The 22936-nt window shown below is 38.6% G+C and overlaps 1 protein-coding gene across 4 annotated transcripts; it reads right to left on the bottom strand.

Moving 5' to 3' along the window:
- Positions 1-300: 300 nt before the first annotated feature.
- Positions 301-22936, bottom strand: LOC148849797 (pre-rRNA-processing TSR1-like protein). Of its 4 annotated transcripts, none has more exons than XM_088943745.1 (21): positions 22638-22936; positions 22381-22457; positions 21844-21921; positions 16935-17066; positions 16576-16626; positions 16313-16450; positions 16107-16229; positions 15862-15939; positions 15158-15250; positions 14958-15071; positions 12720-12803; positions 12405-12503; positions 12083-12286; positions 11579-11654; positions 5191-5294; positions 4731-4990; positions 3110-3196; positions 2792-3025; positions 1333-1411; positions 1171-1234; positions 301-653 (listed from the first exon to the last, which is right to left on the bottom strand). In XM_088943745.1, the coding sequence occupies exons 1-21, from the start codon at positions 22726-22728 to the stop codon at positions 535-537; spliced, it is 2385 nt and encodes a 794-aa protein (XP_088799871.1). In that variant the 5' UTR covers positions 22729-22936; the 3' UTR covers positions 301-534. The 4 variants fall into 4 exon arrangements, with proteins under 4 accessions (XP_088799871.1, XP_088799872.1, XP_088799873.1 ...); XM_088943746.1 differs by having other exon boundaries at positions 14964-15071; positions 22638-22911; XM_088943747.1 differs by lacking the exon at positions 21844-21921 and having other exon boundaries at positions 22638-22911.

Here is a 22936-nt window from a genome sequence, read left to right as displayed (position 1 = left end):
AATAAAAAAATAAACAAAACAAATAGCATTGATTCTCACCCCATACGCCCATATACTGTTACACCGGAAGCCCAAGATGATATAAACAAGTAGTCCTCAAAATATCCCCTTAAACCTTAATCTACGCATGGTCGAAAATAAACTCGAGGTCTTAAATAACCTAAAAATATATTTTCTTTAAAAAAATTGAAAGAAATAGAAAATAAAGTACGAGCCAAATCCTAATTGAATCAATTCAAATTGTAACATTGGTGTAAATCATAAGATTAATGAATCAAAATTCAAAATTCAAAAATAAGATTTAAAACAAAATCCTTGGGATTCTTGATTCGAATCCCTATTAAATTATATTGTAAATACCAAGATTTTGACAACTATACGACAGACTCAAACCACATATTGCTTACTATAGCAAATATGAAATTTACAAAAACAAAAAGAAAATAAATCTGAACCAGAGCTTCATCCCCATCAATAAAATGTCTCTTTTCTCAACTTCTGTTACAACAGTAGCAACTCCTTGATGATCAAGTATCAAGTACCAAGAATTGTAAACCGCTGTTCTGGCCACTTGGGGTACACACGCTTGTATAAACTCATACATACAGTATCATGCTGTTGAACAACACCATTAAAGATGCACTTCATTGCCCCTGAAAAAAATGTGAAACAAAAACAATTCACTACTTCCTCTAAATTATCAAAAGATAAAAATGGTCCACAGCCCTGAATGAGAAGATTAATCAAGAGCCCTACTCTCTAGTGCTATAATAGGATATAATTTCCAGAAAAGAAATCATTCTTGACCCCCCCAAACAGGGATTATTCACCAATTGGTTTTCTATAGTTATGTACTAATTGAAATTAAGTGACCCTTGATCTGGAACATCAAATCAGTGATGCGCCTCTTGGATGGACCAGGCCTTTCTATGTCATTGGCTTGATGCTCCTATTCATTATAGTCCACATAGGAAACTGTACAGACCACATAAGAGGTATTCAACCAGATGATTAGGATCATTTGGCAAATGAAACTCTTAGGATATACCAACAGGTGAACATGTAACAGTGATCAGAATGCAATTATAACAGAAAACAATCCTTGGCTGTGCACTGCATCATTCCATATTCCCTCAAATAAGAACTATCAAAATAAGATGACCACCATACCATGTGTACCAACAGGCTCCTTTATGCGACCCCGGCGACCACATTTTGTCCATACTTCCACAGGCTGCACAATCACCAGACACATTACAAACACCATTGTACTAGGGTAGGTGCAAAAAGATGCAAGTGTTGAACATGAACTCTGATGAAAAACACTTTTACCTTAAACCATCTCACATCTTCAGGATTATGAAACATGTACCGCACTATGGCTTTTAATTTTGACACCCTTTGAGGATAACTGCATGAGAGAACAGAGTTTGGTGAATAAAACATAACCAAATATGAAGATTGAAGAGAATGCACTTTAGAAAGCACAACATTATGGTCCCCAGAAACCACATAAGCAGGAGGAAATAGGAAGCATATTATATAGACAACATTAAGTAACTCCCAATATCTCTATTTGATCATGAAATTTCTATGGTTTACTTAGACAAGGCATGATTTATAAACAATGAGGAACTTATTTGACACAGATTTGCAATGGAATTTAAAGAGACCCATGCATAAAGATATAAAAGTGATTGTCCACTTCACAACCAAACAAACATTCCAAACAAGAATTTAACTTGAATGAATATTTTAAAGATATAAACTAAATCTATATTGGACTTTGTTGCAGGACCAAGACAGCATGCTCTTAATTAAACAAATAGACCCAGAAACTTGTTAAGAAAAGAACAGGTAGGACCTAAAGAGAAATAACCACTATGCAATCAGTCAGTTTTGAGAAAACATTGGGAAGATGAAGGAATGTCGGATTAAAGCCCTGGCACTCTACTGAAAACGTCCTACAACTGCTACACAATTAATTATTTGTATGTGTCTCACTGTACCCCACTACAACTTCAGCTAAGCCTTCTTAAGTATAGAAACAATAAAACTTTTTAAGGCAGCAGGACCTGCAGATAGTTTCCCATCACTATGATGGAACGAACTTGTATTATAAAAGGACTTGACATAGAGCCGGTATAATTTTCTTGCCACCAGATTCAAATGCCATGCATCTGGCTGTAGATCATGAACAATGAAAAAAAGGAAATCAACAAGGTGTCATAAATATACATAACTACAATGAAGTTCCCCCCGAATAAATGAGTAAATCTGAAGACAAGCATACAAGGGCATACTAAGAAGACAATTAGAAACATTAAATGTAAATCCACCTTACAAGTGCCGAAGTTTACACTAGAAGAACTGGTCATTCATATCAGGCAGGGCAGAAGCTATCTTCTGCCCTCAAATAACAAGTTTAAGGTTCACCATTCCCTCATCCAGCCTAGGACATTTTGGGGGTCATAAATTTGGATCATCCTATCAATTTGACATCATCTACTTTCCATAAAAGATGCCCTTTGATCATTATAATGTAGGAACCAGCATCTGAATGCAGCCAAAGGGCATACTAAGAAAGTCCCCCTTGCATCCTATGTAATCCAGAACCAATTTTTTTTATAAATTAATCCAGAACAAAGAGATATCTGGACCATTAAAGGATACCAACACAAATTTTAGGCATTACAAATGCCAAACAATGCCTTGCTGATAAAAAAAATGCAAAATTATGCCTTTGTGGATAGTTATAAACAAGATAAAAAGAGAAAAGAATAAAAACTACCCAGTTAAGATGATTTTCTTTAGAATTATCCTGTCTGGGTCAATACTTCTTAATGAACCAAGGGCAACAACAGCAGCAGGAGCACCCTCCCCTTGCCCACTCTTCAAGACTATTAGAGGAAGGGGTGGAAAAGATATTGGAGCATAAACTGAAGCAATGGCAAAGCGTCCGGCATGTAGAAACCTCTCCATCTTGTGCTTATCTGAGTTTATATTATCAGAAGAAAATATTGGTCTGCAAAACAATTATCACATTACCAAGAGCCTATATCAAAAGAAACTGGAGATCACTTCCAATACCTACATCATGGGACATTACCTTGCAACAAATTGGCGGAATCCAACATGAAAGATCAGCAATTCTTTGGATTTGATAGGATCATCATATGCATCATGTTTCTTTATGCTGCAAAAACATAAAGAAAATATTCAAAACGCTTCTTTATCACCAACAGGTATAAAGGAAATTATTGACCTGAAAAAGGGAACATGATTACAACCTCTTTCGCCCTTGAAACTTATCCAACAAAAAAACAAACAAACAAAAGTTCTCCCTTCACCCACAGAGCAGAACTATAACCTAAACCCATTATCTCTTTACCAATAAAATACTACCATATAGCCCAACCCCAAAACAGGTCCTCCAATACAAATATTCTTCCATACATTTTTTTTGCACATATTTGCTTCTTGATCTTTACCATCCAACATTCTGCTCTATACAATATAGCTAGCTTTATTCCTCCACGTATTTCATCTTACGATCCATTTGACAACAGATGAAGTAGTTAAATGAAAAACTTAATGGATGACACTGAAGTTGGTTAGTAGAATACTCTTGAATATGTTATCAGTTAATTATTTTATCCACTAAAGGGTGAAGCAATAAACGATTCAGTTCAGCAACTGAAGTCATTATGAAACATCCCCTTAGTCCTACTTATCTTAAAACCTTTTAAATCAAGAACATCTGACTAGAGTTTCAACTTTGCATTTAACCCCTGTTCAAGTCTCATCATCAGTTCTTTGTCATCAGCAAAGAATATACTCCGTAGAACCTCCTCCTATAATGCCTAATCAGTTTATTAACTGTTCAATCAGATCCAAATCTGAACCATCAATGTGTGTAAAAGATAAAATCATCAAATAGATTAAAGAATTTTTTCCATATTTACACCTAATTCAATTATATAACAGTTTTAAATATTCTATAATAATGCTATCTCAAGGCAGCTCATGACTACTTCTGTCACTAAGTCACCAAACAATGCCTGATTTGGATCTGATTACAATGGATTCAATGATCTGAAAATGGGATGGCTGATAACTTAGCAAAGCAAAGGGTTTTTGGAAATCAACTGTATTGGGCTTGTTATAAGTTGTATATCTATGCAGGAATACAGTAGTAATTGCTACCCCACCCAAGAATTGTTTGTATTGCACTGTAAAATTTCTGATATATCTTAATAAATATTCGGTTATTTTTTATCAAAAAAATAATTGCTAGGTTTCCTGAGCAAGCACATTCAACAAAACTAAATTGAGCAGAAATCAAGCAACTTAGCATCTTCAGCTAAAACCCTGAAAGAAATTTTGACAACTTCATTCAAAAAAAAACCCTAAGCCGATTCAATTTCTTCAGAGAAGCAAACAAGAATGGAATTTAACACTACAGAAATTCATTGGTAGAAATGTAGGAGTCATTGAGCCAACGACCAAAAAAAGAAAAAGAAAAACAGAATAATTCCTCGTGTATTCCATGTAAACCATGGTTTCTTCATGTGCTAAGACAAATCCTCGAAGGTAAATTTATAAGTGATAACATGGTGAAAAAAAATTAGATTTCACTGAAGTAACAACTTCTGCAGAATGGTCTCATGTATACCATCAACACTTGAGAAACTGAAATTAAGAAAGGAGAATGACAAAAGAAGAAATACCTGAAGTGAAGGACAGACATCTTTGACTCATGCTGGAGGAGCCCACATGCTAGAACAGGGAATGTTCTTGACAAGACAGAAAGTTTGGATGCAACATCAAGTGGAACTTCCTTGACATGAATCCTCACGTAAGAGCCTGTTGATATACATTCATCCTCACTTCCTTGCTCCATATTTAGAGGTTTTGCAAGAACATGTTTTTGTGTTCTTGCAAAATTATCAAATGCAAAAATTCTAGCATATTCGGGTGGTAGAGATTCCTGTCATTTATAAGCAAGAAATGCAGTAAATTAAAAACTAACATATACTACCAAAAACAGTCATAATCATTAGAGGGTAATGATTTGGGCAAAGATCCAGGGGTGCTTCTTGGAAAAGAAATACTTCCAGAATATAGCTAGGACCATGCTCGCTTATAAGAGTTTGCCCAAATGACCACCCTTATCATAATGTTACCTACTTTGGGATCCCATGAAGAGGTCCTAAATGACTTAAGGCCTCTATACTTGGCAAAACGTCTTCGAGCAGGAACATCTAATGGAGTATCAACTTCATCCGGGAACTCTGAAACCATAACAAACATTTTTAAGTAACATATTCAAATTTGTCGCAGTTCAGAAGTTGTATACGCTGCCTAACTTTTCAAAACATCACAAGAGTTGCAAGTTCTTTTAGGTTTCTATTAACTATATGAGTCAAAAGGCTTAAACAACAGTAAAACATCCGCATGTATAGAGAAAAACAAAAGTGAAAACACTGCAAGCATAAAAAGCTAAAAAATGGTCATCATGAGCAAGAAAAGTGTTTTAAATGCTTCACCAAATGATTCTAGGGCCCGATGAATGGAATTTCATTTGCAGAAGTGTTTTAAATGACAGGTGCAAGAAAAGTGCAAAGGCCTTCTGGTGCTCACAAGCCCAAATGAAACAAGGGAAAAATTTTGAAAATAAATGACATTAAAAATCTTATTCACTCAAATCAAAACACATGCAAAAAATATATAACACATTCAAAGCGAATTAAATGCAGCATGGATCATAGCAAAGTGCCACACTCTCATGTTTGTCTGTCTCCTTGTTGCATTACTTCAACTAGCTAGTAGCTAGTATGATGTTAGACATCTTGCATTTCTAATGCTAGAGATCAAAGATCAAGTATATTGTTGTCGCTTTCTGTGGAAATTTTGCTATATGAGATCCTATCCTCACAAATCTAGGGTTTAATGTATTCAAAAGGTCTTTTTTTAAAGGTAAAGTAAAGTATTGAAAAGGTCTTTGTTTTCTGTTTTTCTAAAAGTTAATAGACCGTTGCACAAGCACCAATAAAAGGTAATTTAGAAGTTAATGAATCATTACAGAGGAGTAAAATACACGAGAATGTAAGAAAAGTAATAAAAAATCAAACTTATAAAAGGCATGAGCAAAGCTGACTAGCTGAGGCACAGGGCACACCAGGTGCACACCTTTTGAAAGGGTCAGCACTAAGTTTGAAGAAAAGCACATGCCTTAAGATGCACCTCACTGTGAGCCTAGGCATGCCTTTTAACACTACCCAGAGTTATAACATAAGAGACATTGTCTTGGGACTGGTGCATGCAAGATATGTGCATATGCTACACATTCTGAAAACATTAAAACACAAGTTTAATGTAAAGATGGATCTAGAGAAGCACTTAAATCAAAGTTTCCAGCCTATAGTACTCCAGTACAGCAGTACCATGGTTTAGTTCTCTAGTTACTTAATCTAAACAGAAAATATTAGAAATGGAGAAGAATAAGCTTTGATTTCTTCCAAAATTTGCTCAAGATGCCTGCACAACCCGCTGAGTCAATTCATCTCCATCACCCCACAACTGGACCAGAAGCTACTACAAGCGAGAGACCCATTTCAGGAAAGTTTCGAAGTTCAGAAGAAAGGAAGATGCCAGAGAGAGTTTTTTTGGAGAAGCCTATTTTATTTCCCAAAAAGAGCACTTATATACCCCTTAAAAAGAGAAGCCAGAAAAGCAAGGCAGGCCAAGCCCCTTATGGCAACTCAACTCAAAGTTCAAATTGTATTCAAAAAGTGGGCCGCCCTTCTAACAGGCCCCACAAGCTGAAGGACTTAAAATCTTCACAAGATCTAGGCCAAAACCGTCAAAAGCCCACTCGATGGATCTGAAAGTAGACCCCCACAGTCCAAGCCCACCTGAGACTCCAAATTTCCTAACTGAACCAATTCTAGAAACACCTCCCAGCTAAGGAATCTCCCTCTTCACCAGAAAATTCAAGTTCTTCCTCTCCCTTTGAGACAGATGGAACTGACACAGATGAAGAATCGAGCTCTTATGCGACAGAGACCGAACCAGACCCCAAAGAGGTGGCTCTCTTGAGAGCCAAGGATCTATTCACTAGGAAGGAAGCTTGAGGAAGCATAGAAATTCTAGAGAACACTCATCTTGTAAACCCTGAGTACGGGATCGACTGTGAGCCCGCAAGCTTAGAAAGAGATTGAGGACGAGAACCACACACCTACCCCAGAGTTTACCCTTCCCTTTCCTCTTCTTTGCCTGAATTATTTTCTGCTTCGCCTTCCACTCTCGAATCTCACCAAAACCCAGATACAGTCATTCTCCAAGAAACAAAAGAAGAAGAAGTGGACAGGAAGCTTCTCAGTGCAATTTGGGGGATTCGTGGAAAGAAATGGTTTGTTCTTCCTGTTGTAGGCACTTCAGGAGGAATTATCATTGCTTGGAATAAAGAGGAGGTCTCGGGCACTGAAATTGACAAAGGAGAGTTCTCAATCTCAGTTCTTTTCACCAATAACAATGATGGCTTTAACTGGACTTTGACTGGAGTATACGGGCCAAACGCTCCCGCAGATAGGCAAAGACTCTGGGAAGAGTTGGATGCTCTACATGAATTTGAGGATATCCCTTGGGTAGTAGGAGGAGACTTTAACGTCACAAGATTATCTCAAGAAAACTCCAACAGAAGAAAAGTAACTAGAAGCATGAGGGACTTCTCCAGTTTTATCTCAAGACATAACCTTTGTGATCTCCCCCTCCACAATGGCCGGTTCACTTGGTCAAATCTGCAAGAAAACCCAACAAGCTGCAGACTAGACAGGTTTCTGGTAACTTCAGATTGGATGGAAAAATTCCCAAATCTCCTCCAAGAAATCAGACCTCGCTGCATCTCATATCATTGGCCTCTAGTCCTGAGAACAGATACGGTCAAGAAAGGTAAAACCCCCCTTTAGACTGGAGAAAATGTGGACGTTACATAAAGACTTTCACAAAAAGATAGCTTCCAGGTGGGAGGAATGTAGAGTTGAAGGCTGGGCTGGGCATAGATTGCTGCAAAAGTTGAAATTCCTGAAAAGAAAACTGAAAGCTTGGAGGAAAAAAGAACTTAAATCATTTGCAGAGGAAAAAAGTGCCATCCTTTTGGAGTTGGAAGATCTGGATAACAGGGAACAATCAGGAGTTCTGGACAAAGATGGAAGGAGAGATGATTTAAGGAATCTTTGGGAAAAGGTAATCAGAAAAGAAGAAATCTTCTGGAGGCAAAGGTCAAGAGTCAAATGGTTAAAGGAAGGTGATAATAACACAAAATTCTTCCACAGCTACGCGATGGGAAGGCATAGAAAGAACCTTATCTCAAAAATCAAGGTGGACCAAAGGGAAGTGGAAGATGTTGAAGAAATCACATAAGCATTTCTTAATCACTTCAAAAACCCCCACTCCATGGGAAGTGGTAGGAAGTTATATTTAAGAGATTGGGAAGGACCGACTCTAGCAGAAGATAAGAGAAAATGGCTCGAAAGGGATTTTGAGGAGCAAGAAATAAGAGAAGCAGTTTTCGAGATGGATGGAGATAGAGCCCCCGAGCCCGATGGCTTCGCCATCTTCTTTTTTTAGATATGCTGAGAAATCGTAAGAGTGGATCTTTTGGAGGTCTTTAAGGAATTCCACTCCACAGCAGTTATAAACAAAGGAAATAACTCGACATTTATCTACCTAATCCCAAAGAAAAAAGGTGTCATGGAAGTGAAAGACTTCAGACCAATAAGTCTAGTAGGGAGTGTGTACAAAATCCTGGCAAAGGTCCTAGCAAAAAGATTTAGAGAGGTCCTAAAAGAACTGGTCTCTCCAAATCAGTTTGCATTCGTGAAAGGAAGACAAATTGTAGACAGCATCCTAATTGCAAATGAAGTTATTGAAGATAGAAGAGAGAGTGGAAGGAAGGGCCTTCTTGTGAAGCTAGATTTGGAAAAAGATTACGACAAAGTAGATTGGGACCGCCTCCTCCAAATTCTGAAATTGAGGGGTTTTGGAACAAAGTGGCTATAGTAAATGAAAGGTTGTATAAGTTCAACCCGGTCCTCGATCTTGATCAATGGAGAGCCCAAAGGTTACTTTAAAGCTAGTAGGGGTCTTCGATAGGGCTGTCCTCTCTCCCCTTTCCTTTTTACTTTGGTAATGGATATCTTTAGCCAGCTCATGGAAAAAGCCAAAAGCCTAAACTTAATAAAGGGGTTTGAGGTAGGAAGAGATGCCATAAATATCTCCCACCTCTTATTTGCAGATGATGTCATTCTGTTCCTAGAAGCAGATTTGGAGAACATCAGAAGTATGAAAAGAGTGCTTCAATGTTTTGAATTAGTCTTCGAGTTGAAGGTTAATTACTCAAAGAGCAGCCTAGCAACTATAAACCAAATTGAAGATTCTCTTCTGGGAAGTTTCAAGGAAACACTGAATTGCCGAATGGAAAACATCCCCCTTTCTTACTTGGGATTGCCCCTTGGTGGGAATCCAAAAAGTCCAAACTTTTGGGAGCCAGTGGTGGAAAAATGTGAAAAGAAATTAGCTACTTGGAAGCGTTGCTATCTCTCAAAAGGAGGCATACTTACCCTTATAAAGGCTTCTCTTGCAAACATGCCTGTCTATTTCCTTTTAGTATTTCAGATCCCAACCAAAATCAGATCATAGATCGAGAAGCTCCAAAGAGACTTCCTATGGGAAGCTGGAAATGATAGAAAAAGGCATCTAGTAAACTGGAATCAGGTTAGCAAGCCAAAAGAGGCTGGAGGGTTGGGAATCGAACACCTAAAAGAGAAGAACAATGCCCTACTCGGAAAATGGCTGTGGAGATTCCCCATTGAATTGAACTCCCTATGGGTAGTTATCATCACAAACAAGTATGGGTTAAATGCCAACAGTTGGGACTGCAATCTCCGCTCAAACCGGCTAGTCTCCTCAGCCCCTTGGAAAGGTATCACCTCCATTCATAACCTCTTCTTTTCTTTCACAAGATTTAGGGTGGGTAATGGAAATAGAATAAAATTCTTGATTGATCTATGGTGGAGTGATTCCACCTTGGCAGACTCCTATCCTAGGATTTACAACCTTACCCTAAACAAAGATGCAACCATTTCTCAATGCCTCCCCTATTCCTCCAATGAAAGCACCATTAACTTGAGCCTCAGAAGACCCTTAAGGGAACCGGAGATAAGCGAGTTAGCTGACCTCCTCTCCCTCAAAGAAATTTACATTTCCCAAACTCCCAAGATTCTCGAATCTGGAAACCACACCCAGGAGGTGAATTCTCGTCTAACATGTTCTTCGAAGCTCAGGTAGCAGAAAACCAAGACGGTGGCTTCCCCTTCAAGAAAATCTGGTGCAGGTTTGTCCCCTTAAGAGTGAGTTTCTTCGTATGGGAGGCGTGTCGGAATCGAGTTAACATTTGCGAGTTACTTCAGAAGAAGAACCTTGGAAGGCTTCATATCTCCCCCCATGTTTGTATCCTCTGTCTTTGTGAGGGTGAGACAACTGATCACCTCTTCATACACTGCCAGATAACCAGAAACATCTGGAACTACTTCCTTCAGCTAGCTGGGTATAAATGGGTGGCTCCCAATCACACCTTCAAGATTGGATTTCTCAATGGCATAGAAGAGGCCTGAGCAAGAGAGGGAAGGCTTACTAACTGATGGTGCTTCAAGCAGTACTCTGGGGAATCTGGGAGGAAAGGAACAATCGTATGTTTGAAAATTAGGCAAAATCTAAAGGTGAGCTGCTCAATCACATTGTTTATCACTGTAATCAGTGGGCTTCCAGCTCAAAAGAGTTCAAAAGAGTCAATATCAACGACCTCAACAGGAATGTGGTCCACTTTCTACACTCCTCCCCATACACTCCTCACACCCCTAGAGTCCCCTCAACAAGAAGGGCAAGAACTTGGACTCTAAATTTTGATGGAAGTGCTCTGGGTAACCCTGGAGTTACTGGTATAGAGGGAACCCTAAGAGATGAAAATGGACTCGTTTGCTGGGTTTACAGTGGACCGATTGGATTAGCTGACTCTACAAAGGCCAAAATATTAGCAGCTCTTACAGGGATTTGCCTAGTCAGCAAACTGGGTATTCAGAACTTCTCCATCGAAGGCAACTCAGCAACCACCATAAAATGGTTAGGACAACAGGAAGCTGGACCGTGGAGACTCACTTCATATCAGAGGCAAGAGATCTACCGGCTCTTATGAATGCTTCTCTGAACTGGATTCCAAGGGAGTTAAATGCTACTGCAGATGGTTTAGCAAAACTAGGTGCCAATCTGGAGTCCTTGTATTGTGACAAATTTCGTCCTGTATAACTCTCAGGGGTCTGTCCCCTGTTATGTATCTGTACACCTCCTTGTGTACCTCTTTCTCTTTTTAATGAAATCAGTTAATTTTTCTCAAAAAAAAAAAAAAACATTTGCCCAAGATGATTGAAAATTCTGTATCTAAGAAACTGTGAGGAAAAGCACTTGAAGAAAGAAAAGAAAAAATAAAAAGGGACTGCTTAGTATGTGAAAAGAAAGATACCCTCATCTTCAGCATGTGCATCCTTAATCTTCCGGATCTCATTCTCTATCTGCTCCTTGGTCAAGTTTTCACCGTCCTGAAAGAAGCAATGTACATCTTAAGGTTCAGCCATCTGAGTTTCCAATGCTATAAGAAAAAACATTCCAATTTTAAGAACATGACAAATTGAAAGACATAAACATTGAAGTGAATCAATTATACCATCTAAACTGTTACATGGACCCTACAAGGCATGCTGAATCAAGGTGTCCAACCAGGAATAAGGAATTTATATTAAAAATTGAAGTCTATAACAAGGACATTGCATCCAATTTGAAGTGTCCATGCCATCTTGGGTAGCAAGTAGAAACAATATCATTCATCATGCATAGCAAAAATAATTAACTTCTCAATACAATAAATGCCAATACCAAGACTAAATAGTTCCTTCTGAATTTCATCTTACTGTACACGGGGCATGCATGTATATGCACAAATCCTTTCAATAAAATGGCATATACTCACAGTCATTGCTGTATCAGCTTCAGTTTCTTCATCAGAATCTCTGAGATTAAGTGAGAGGGAAGCTTGATCTTCATCAAGATCCCAATGACTAGATCCTTCCTGAGCAGAAAAACCAGTGCCTCTTTCATCCAATACCATACCATCATCCCCATCATCATTGCTATCTGAATCATCATCATCTGTATCCTCCAAAATCCAAGCAGCCTGTGAAATTAAAAGAGAAAAGAATTTACCAACATGATCAGGTTTGCATTCTATCTATAAACAAATCAGTGATGACTGACAGACATTAAAAATGATGCAGATGAACAGAATATAGAACCTGGTACTCTGAGGTTCCTCGGGGAAGCGTCTTCTTTTTTGACTTTTTCCGCTTGTGAATCATATCAGCTTCAGCCATTTCTGCTTCTGTTGGCCATGTCTGAAGCAAAACACCACATATAATTTCTTGATCAACAAGTACATGGAAAAAAAAAAAAGAAAGAAAGACATATGACAATAACACAGACTGAAATGTCAAAAGGGACCTGCAGCAAGCTATTGTGGTAGCAGCATTCAGGTAGTATCATAAGAAGTTAATAGTTCACATGCTATAAACAAAATACAGAGCAAGCTTTCACTGTCCACAAGAGCTTACTTGTTCTCCTGCAAGAGGGTCCGGAACGTTCTCAACAAGCAAATGTTCTTGTTTCATAGAATCAGGAACTAAAGAGTGAACAACCTGGCAACATTTAGATATACATATCCATATAAAATTCAGTACTCAAAAAGGGAATAAATAAGGACAAAAAAGCAAAACATAGACTAATCAAAAAGAACAGAAACATGGAGGGCAAATACATGGAAAAGTTCATCAATGACATATAAAAGAAATTAACAAAATAATCAAGTAACAAAAGGACATAAGCCCACTAGTTTTTATGATAACCGATTTATCACATTCAGCATATTCATTTGAAACTTGTTGTTAATCAAAAAATAAACTAACAAATTAAAAGAAATTGGCCTAACGAACCATTTTATAACAACTGATTTTGTACTTGATTTTTTTATAAGTGATTTTGTTCTTAAAAAAAATAATATTATGGCTGAAGATGAACACCCCTCCTCAAAGAGTATGTCAAGCTTCTGAGGAGTCAGTCGTAGGAAATGTAAACACAGGCAGGAAACAAACTGGAGAAATTTGACTCAAGAATGAAAAATGAAATTTGGGGTGAGGAGAGTAGAGAATGGGTGGAGCAAACACAGTGGGGCGGTCAAGTGGTTTGGTCATCTTGTGGGATCCAAGAGCCTTCAGGAAGTCAGGGGAGGAGGTTGGTCCGTTGGTGTATACTCAGTGTCATACAGAACTGCATTCAAAGAGCATTGAAGTGATAGTCACTTCCGGTTGGAAAGATTGTAACAGACTGAGCCTTGATCCTTACAGAATTTGAGCAAGTTAACATATCAGATTTGGTGGGAAAATTTTGGGATGCCCTTGAAATTCAAGCTTGTAATGTGGTCTTCTTCATTTTGATTAGCTAATCCAGGTGTTATCTTGACACCCATTCTGATTGTAATATTATTTCATTTTAATTAAAATTTTCTTTACTCTTCAAAAAAATGCAAACACAGCCAAGGAATTATACTATCATATTTAAGATAATAACACTCAACATAGGCATGTCAAGCACATGTAGACAGTCACAACTGCCTCTCAAACCCCTTCACCGGTTTGTTTTGTTTGGATTTACCTCAAAGGGCCTTCAAGATATAAGTGTAAAGCCCACAACCTCCTAGGATTAGGGACACAAGGTGTTTAAACAGCATACTAGCTAATTTGAAGCAATGCAACAAGGAGATTGACAAACATGTTTTTTGTTTCACATGCTTGAATTATTGAGTACTTGAAGCACTTTGGTATAATTCACAAATTTGCATCTTCATCACTTCATCTGAGCAGGTGCCTAACCTGCACCTTGTGCCTAGAATGCTAGAAGGCCCTTCGTGCTTTTTTCATGCCTCTCATTTTTAAGACACTGGGATCAAACATTGAACTTCTCCAACCATTTTATGCCCACAACTTGAAATCATGTTGCCATCCATCAAAAGAAAATAAATGACGTTTGTCATCCCACCCACTACCTAGCCAGTAGCCATCCCACTGGTCAAGAGAAAACAACTACTACCACTGCATAAGGCCTTGAAAAGGCATAGTACCACACTAGTAGCACATCTACAAAACAAATAGCAATTCAGCTAAGCAGTTATGTGGATCTCTTTTCCAGAAATGAGAGCGATACTAAAATTTGAGCTTGCCTCAAGGCAAAGCTCAAATCAAAGCCCTCAAAGCATAAAAAAACAAACTCCCTGAGAGTCCTACAGCATAGACAGTATCACAGCAGTTATGTGGATCTTTTTTCCAGAAATGAGAGCGATACTAAAATTTGAGTTTGCCTCAAGGCAAAGCTCAAATCAAAGCCCTCAAAGCATAAAAAACAAACTCCCTGAGAGTCCTACAGCATAGACAGTATCACATACCACATGCCTAAAGTTTTCCTAACTGATGGATGCCTTGCCAGACAGGATTCTGATACTGTGCTTCAAAGTATTATATAAAAACACATCTATCAAAAAAATATATTATATAAAAGCATATTTACTGAAGTATCCTAAACCCTTAACATGTTGCATTCTATGGGGGCAATGTCATTGAAGTGGTTGGAAGCCACAAGTTTCTCTTACTCTCGCTGTGGTTTGCTCAACTAAAACCGATGGTTTGTCTCAAGTCTGATGTGAAACCTTGACCAACCATCATTAGGTTTTTAAAGATGGGCATGTCAATGCACAAACTTCTATCTATTTTAGATATTTGTAAAGGCAAAATTTTCAATACCTGTACCTCGTCTGAATCCATAAAGTTTGGCCCTTTTTTTGCATTCAAAGGAAATGGATCCTTGAGAACATCTACTTTGCCCAACTGAAAATCCCCTACACCTGAAACATGAACCTAATTCAAAGAAATAATAATCACATGAAGCTGACAATGCCATTCTAATTCAATCAGCATAATCAATCCAATGATGAACAACTTACTAGCTGGTTCACTGAGAGACTGCGAGAGCGGAGATAACCAGATAGGAGAAGGGTACACTTTCCTGGATTGCAATCATCAAGTACCAAATCAACCTGCCAATTATTAAGACAGATTACTTAATTCTCTATGAATAAAATACCTAAGGTTAAAATTAAGTATGTAGAGAACCATATAAAACAAAATGGACCTCAACAGTTCAAAACCATCACTTCAACAGTTCCTAGTCCCCTTCCTCCCAAAACAGCCAGCAGTAATAGCAACAAAGGTGATATTGGAAGTGGTGACAGAAATGCCTATCTTGGTAAAGAGGAAGAAGACAAAGAGGGGGGCCTAGAACAACTCTTTTAAAAAAAGCAAATAACAAGCCCAAATAGCATTTGCATAACTTTGTTTATTAAAGAAATATAACTGTTTATTAGAATTCTTGGGGACTAGGAATTGCTAAACAGAGCAGAGTGCCAACCAGCTGGTTGGTAAGGTCTCCTGCTGGTCGTAGTGGAGACTTGGGACCGAATCCCGCCTACACCTAGGTTGAGGGGCTATGGGTTGGGGGATGGGCTACCCCTGTTGTGTAGCCTTTCAGAAGATATCAAAAAAAAAGGAATTGCTAAACAGACATGGAAAGCTCATAGAGAACTTAGTGTTCCACGAATAATTGTGAGGATTTAAACAACACATACATGCATAGCTTTTGAAAGAATACCTCTTGGGCCATAAGGTAAGGTCGTTGGCTTCGCCAGTGAGGAACTGTTAACCTTTGCTCTTTAAAAAGCCATATGAACTGCCAACCAAAAGAGTATGTAATATATGGAATAAGGAAAGTAATAGGCATGATGAAAATTATGACCAACAGAAGCAGAATATAACAGATCCTATTCAAACTCGGATATCATAAAATGCTCGGTTTGCAAGTTTTAAGCTGGGAAAGTATTATGCATACACTATAACCTTATGCAACTCATCTTTTGTATCTGCTGGATAAAATTTACAATCCTCAGGAAGTTCAGATGCGAGGCTAGAGAAGCATATCTTCTTCAACTCTTGTCTTCTTTTCTGCTCCACCGGCAGATCCTAAGACATGCAAGCAAAAGTATTAGCCTCCAACTCATGAGGAACTTCTCAAGAAAGAGAATGAATCATAGATGCACACTCACACGAAGCAACACAGCAGTGCCAGGTAAACCAATGGCTTTAAAGACAGAGAGGCATTGAGCTCCAAAGGAGTCAATATAACTGGAGCCTCCTTCACAATACAAGCTAGCTGATGCTACGAAAGCAATCAAATCAGCAACCTAGGATCAAACATGCAACCAAGAGTTAATCAAAAGAAAAGGCATTGTCAGGGATGTAAAATATCTACAAGCCACTAGAACCAGGAAAGAAAGCTAACACCCTGCTTGATCAAATGACTAAATACCTTGGCCAGTTCCATGCATGATAATAAATCTCCATGAGGTGCTTCCAAGACCTAGGAAAGACAAGCAAATATTTAGACATATATAGTTGATGCATGTACCAGCAAGTTACATGCATCAAGTGATAATGTATTCAGATAGACAAAAGAGTTCTCAATTTTGTTTTAGTCCTTTTTCTTCCACCCCGATTCCTCTCCCTAATCCAACTAGCCATTGTAACATACTGTGGATTGTTCTTTTCCCTTGAAAAGGGTTTATAATAATTATAATATTACTCCACAAAAGGACACTGTTATTTTTGCAGAGAATACAATGAAAAGTGGCAATTATAAAAGAATCAGAAAGTTAATCTGGAACATACTGTTATTCGAAGTTTGTAATTCGGAGAAGCAACTGTTGCAGAACTGGCTTCTGTATCCTCTGGAGATAATAATGCTAAAAGATCTTTTGCAACTGCATTTAGTTTTACAGAGGCAGAAAGTCCAAAAAGGACCTGTTGACAACATCATGAGAAGATTAAAAAAAAAGCATACACAATTAACTTAGGGAACTTCCCTATATCTAGCAAAATATAATCTACAGGCATTTATGATCAACACTGACATTTTTGGTACCCTGTGTGCAGCTATTGGTTGTACAGGCTATACATCTATATTGCCAGGACATGTATAACAATGGAGCTGCTTTTTGCTAATGATTCCATGATATTATTATTTTAAACTAGCACATGGATCAAAAACAAATGGAAAGAAATAAAGAGAGTTCATAGAATGGGTTGGTTCATTTGTCCTTACAAGATTACAAGAATCATGGTTCATGAGCATCATGAACTGATAAACCATGGTTACAGACTTGGTCATGAACCAGGTTTAGCACTACTTTGATGCAAAACAGTGCTCTCAAAACAATTTGACATAACCGGGTGACAGTGCACTCTACTACCATAAAACAATGTCACAAACTCAGAGGTAGAATACTCACAAAGAAAAAAAAAAAAACATCTGAAGTGGAAAGGCTAATCTCAGACATTGAGGGAGATTTAGAATTTAGTGGTAGAGAGGATAGGAGAAGGGCCTAAAATGAGGAGATTATGGCATTTTCATGGGTGTAAGAGGATTAGGGAGTGCAAGAAAGAGAAGGGTGATCAAAGACCTACTCCAAAGGGAAAAACCCGATATTGTGCTGTTACAAGAATCCAAAATGATGGAATTAGATGGGAGATGGGTGAGGAGTTTTTGGAGGTCTAGAGGTTTAGGTTGGAGCTCGTCTCCTTCTTGGGGAGCCTCGGGGGGGATCGTAACACTGTGGAGGGAGGATGTGGTGGAAGTAGTGGAAGAATTGATAGGCAGATTCTCAGTTTCCATTAAGTGTAAGAATGTAGAGGATGGGTGTGTATGTGTCTTAACCAATGTTTATGGCCCTAATTCCTATAGAGAGAGGAATGAGATGTGGGAGGAACTATATGCAATCAAGGAGCTATGGTATGGCCCTTGGTGCCTGGGTGGGGATTTTAATGTCATTATATTCTCTGATGAAACCAGTAATCCCCAACAAGTAATTACAACAAGCAGGAAGAAATTTAATGGTTTTATTGAAGAATGTGAATTGAAGGAAATACCTCTGCTGCAAGCCAGTTACACTTGGTCCAACTTTAGGAAACCCCTTTGTGTTCAAAGTTGGACAGGTTCTTATTTAACCTTGCCTGGGAGAATAGTGTGGAAAACTTGGTTGCTAGAGCGTTACCCAGGGTCACCTCCGATCACTGTCCTATCCAGATAGGTACTGAGTTTTCTCCTACATGACCCAAACCTTTTAGATTCGAAAATATGTGGCTTACCCATCCAAATTTTGTGAAAAAAGTGAAGGAATGGTGGGGTGAGGAGAGGGGGGTTAGATGGAGGGGGATCAAGTTTCATAAGAAATTAAAAAGGTTGAGAACCAAAATAAAAGAGTGGAATAGAGATCATTTTGGTAGGTTTGAGGAGCAAAAATTGTGCCTAATCTCCCAAATAGAAAACTTGGATGTAAAGGAATCTCAAAATTGGTTGACCGAGGAGGACAGAGTGTTAAGGAGACAATTGAAAAAAGATTTGGAATAGGTGTTACTGAGGGAAGAAATCAATTGGAGACAAAAATCTAGACACGAGTGGATTAAGAAAGGCGATGGGAACACGAGATTTTTCCATGATTTGGCAAATGGGAGACGAAGAAAGAATCTTGTGACCAAGCTAGAGATAGGAGAAGAGGTGGTTACCAACCAGGATGACATAGCCAAAAAATTTGTGGACCACTTCAAATCGATTTATAGAAGACCTTTGAGTGAGAGAGCAATTGTGGAACGGGTGGAATGGACAAGAATTGATGATGGAGTGGCAAGGTGGCTGGAAAGGGATTTCGAGGAAGAAGTGATTAAGAAAATTGTCTTTCTAATGGATAGATCCAAGGCTCCAGGTCCAAATGGCTTTACAATGGGTTTTTATCAAGACTGTTGGAAGGTGTTGAAAGAGGATTTAGTTGAAGTTTTTAAAGAATTTGCAGACAACCACATTATAAGCCCTAAAATTAATGCCACCTTTTTGGCCTTGATACCTAAGAAGAATGATGCCAACCACCCAAAAGATTATAGGCCTATTAGTCTGGTGACAAGCATCTATAAAATTATGGCTAAAGTGCTCTCGTTGAGGATCAAAACAGTCCTTCCTTCTATCACTAGTGAAACCCAGGGGGCTTTCATTAAAGGGCGACAAATAACAGATCAGATCTTAATTGCGAATGAGTGTGTGGAGGAAATGAAAAGGTCAAAGAAGAGAGGTTTCATTTGTAAATTGGATCTTGAAAAGGCCTATGATTTGGTGGACTATGAGTTTTTATTAGAGGTTATGCGAAACTGTGGATTTGGGAACATGTGGTGTAGCTGGAATTTTTGGTGTATCACTACTTGTCACCACTCTATTCTGGTAAATGGTATGGTGAGGGACTTTTTTCCAGCTTGGAGGGGTGTTAGGCAAGGGGATCCACTCTCACCCTTCCTTTTTACCTTAGTAGTTGATGTGATTAGTAGGATCATTACTAAGGCTGACAGTGAAAATGCCATTAGGGGTTGGAGAATAGGGAGACACCAAATCCCCGCCACCCACCTTCAGTTTGCAAATGACCTAATGATCTTTTGTGAAGGAGGTTTTAGCGAAAAGGTAGCAAACCTAAAGGAGTTAATCAAAGGATTTGAAAGCATTTCTAATTTGAGAATAAATTTGGAAAAGAGTTGCATAGCAGGTATAAATTTGGAGGTAGGGGAGGTCGAGGCTATTGCGGAGTGTCTTGAGTGTTCCACCTCTACTTAGCCTATGTCATACTTAGGGCTTCCTTTAGGGGCAAATCTTAGGGAGAGTAGATTTTGGACCCCAGTGATAGAAAAGTTTGAGAAAAGATTAGCCTCATGGAAGAGGAACTATGTCTCTTTAAGAGGGAGAATTGCCCTAATAAGAGCTACATCGGCTAACTTACCTACCTATTTTTTGTCTGTTTTTAGGATACCAGTTAGGGAAGCTAGGAAACTAGAGAAGTTGATGAGAGATTTCTTATGGGAGCCGGGACAAGAAAAAATGATCACTTGGTTAATTGGGAAATTGTGTGCAGAAGTAAAAAAGATGGGGGTTTGGGACTTGGGAGGGTAACTAGAAAAAATCAACCTCTATTAAGGAAATGGTTGTGGCGATGGCCATTGGAAAGAAAGAGATTGTGGCATAAGGTGGTGGGAAGCATTCATGGGAGGTCAGAGAATGGATGGGATACTGGTGTATCAAGGTAAGCTAACCTAGTAGCACCTTGGAAGGCCATTCACAACACCCTTCCTCAATCCCTCAATTTTATCAGGTATAAAGTTTGTTCTGGCAACACTGTTCATTTTTTGGAGGATATTTGGGTAAGACACACCTTTAAAGGATATATTCCCTTCGCTATTTTCTGTTTCTTTGTACAAAAAAGAAGTGGTCTCAAAATTTGTCTCACACTTGGGAACACCCTTAGATCCTACTTGGGATTTTGGGTTTCGTAGAGGACTTAGGGAAGACAAAACCGAATCTCTTTCTGTCTTGCTTGGTTGTCTTAATCATGTTTGTTTGGATCCCTCCAAGTCAGATAAAAGAGTATGGACTCCTAGACCCAATGGAACCTTCACTTGTGCTTCTTTCTTCAAGTCCATCTCTCAACTTTCTACTCACCAACCCTTTCCATCAAAAGAAATTTGGTGTAAGCTAATTCCCCAAAAAAGTATGGCATTTTGTTGGGAAATATTACATGGGAAAATAAACACTTTAGATAACCTACAAAAGAGAAGACATTTCCTTTGTATTTCTTCTAATTGATGTATCCTCTGTAGAGCTCACAGTGAGGATTGTTACCACTTATTAATATTTTGTCCCTTTTCTGCAGACCTTTGGGCTTGACTACTTTCGTTGTTTGGGAGTAGTTGGACTCTCGCGCTGCCTTGATTTGGGCTCTTTGGGAAGAAAGGAATGTTATAATTTTTCAAGAAAAGGAAATGAGCAGTCAGGAATTGAAAGACTTTGTGTTAAATAGGGCAATACCTTGGCTGAAGACATTGGAAATCTTTCATCGATTCTCCTTTAATGACCTTTGGAGAAATTGGTCAGCAGTAGCGAGGTGTTCATCCCTAAAGAACAAATCAATTACAAGTTGGTCTCCTCCATCCGAAGGCTCACTGAAGTTGAATTTTGATGGAAGTAGCATAGGTAATCCAGAATTATCCAGAATGGGGGGTGCTTTGAGAAATGAGAAGGAAGAGATTGTGTTGCTCTACTCAGGTCACTTGGGAATTGGGGACTCCATCAGGGCAGAACTTTTAGCTGCTATACAAGGGATGCAATTTGCAAACCAACTAGGGTACAACACCTAACAATCGAAGGGGATTCCAAAGTGGTGGTGGGTTGATTGAAAAATCCTAAAGAGGCTATGTGGCGTTACAAGAATGAAATGAAGAAATTTAGTTGGTTGACAATGAATATGTTGGTCACTGTACAGTGGGTGGGGAGATCAGCAAATACTTTGTCAGATGTGTTAGCTGAGCAAGGGGTAAATAGGAAAGAATTGTTTTGGGCTCAGTTGTGATTCTTGCTTTTCTTTCCTAGTTTACTTGTAAGATTCAAGGAGGGGCTGCAGCTCGTGCCTCTCCTTGGGATGTTGTATGAACTCACTCTAAATCTGCTTTTGAACTAATAAATTTATTATCATTCATCAAAAGAAATACTCACAATAACACGGGGTGGGCTAGAAGATCCACTTGAGGCCCTTTTCTCTTTCAAAAGTGCAGCTCGTTTCTGGTCCCGTGCCTACAATGATGTATAATTGGTTGAGATGCAAGCACAAAAACCAGCTAAATAGCGTGAAGCTTGGTTCTGCACTACCCAATAAAGGCATAAAGAATAATTGGATTCCTCCTAGATGGATAAAGAATAATTAAAAAATAACAAGAAAAAAAAGTGTGGACAGAACTATGCCTCCCAATACTCTGATTCCCAGGAAAGCTAGATCGATCGTTGAAACATTGAGACACTAAGTTTCCATGGGCAAAACGGACAAATATCACAAATGAAAATAATGTTTTATGGGGGATACGTGAAGTAAACAAAGAAGTGTGTAGATAACCGGAAGGGATTGTACAACTCAAGACTGACGGTTTATATCCTGCGTAACTATATTAGACAAATTCGCTGCTCTCGAAATTTTGCATTAATGGTCATTTGTTATAAATATGGAAATAAAAACCAAAATCGTAAAGCAATTTGAACCATCTTGTTACGCTGTATCCGAGCAGCACGAGCTCCCGTGACAACATTGCGTTCCGGTTTGGAAATTCTGCTCTTATCTAAATCATCACACAGAAACAAGTAGTGGTTAGTCAAAATAGCATGTAAACTTGAAAAAAAAAAAAAACAAACAAACAATACAAAACAAAACAACAAGCGAAAACTAAAGCAAAGCACGATGTTATGGTTATCGATAACTATGAACTAGGGAATCATGAATTAATGATTTGATAAATCACCTATTCGAGAAGTTTTGTGAACTTGACGAGAAGCTTTCGAAGAGAAGCGGCTCTTATGAGCTTTATTAACCTGAACTCGAGACCCCGCCATGAGAGCTTGGAGAAGTAAGCACGGTAAGTGGCAGATGAACCCTACTTACTCCTGGCAAGCAAAACAGGATGATGCAACAATAAAGTATGCCGCGGAAACCCTAGTCCATGATATTATTGTTTCTGCGAACCGGGTACTGTAGGCGGAGGGTTTTGGAGAGTCTCGAGAAGAGAAGAAGTTCACGAGTTCAAGGGAGTATTAAATACAC

Source organism: Nelumbo lutea, chromosome 5 (genome assembly GCF_056320005.1).
Source record: "Nelumbo lutea isolate HS-2025 chromosome 5, American lotus-T2T, whole genome shotgun sequence".
Taxonomy (NCBI): Eukaryota; Viridiplantae; Streptophyta; class Magnoliopsida; order Proteales; family Nelumbonaceae; genus Nelumbo; species Nelumbo lutea.
Note: the sequence above shows the minus strand (reverse complement) of the source record. Positions and strands in the feature narration are given on the sequence as shown.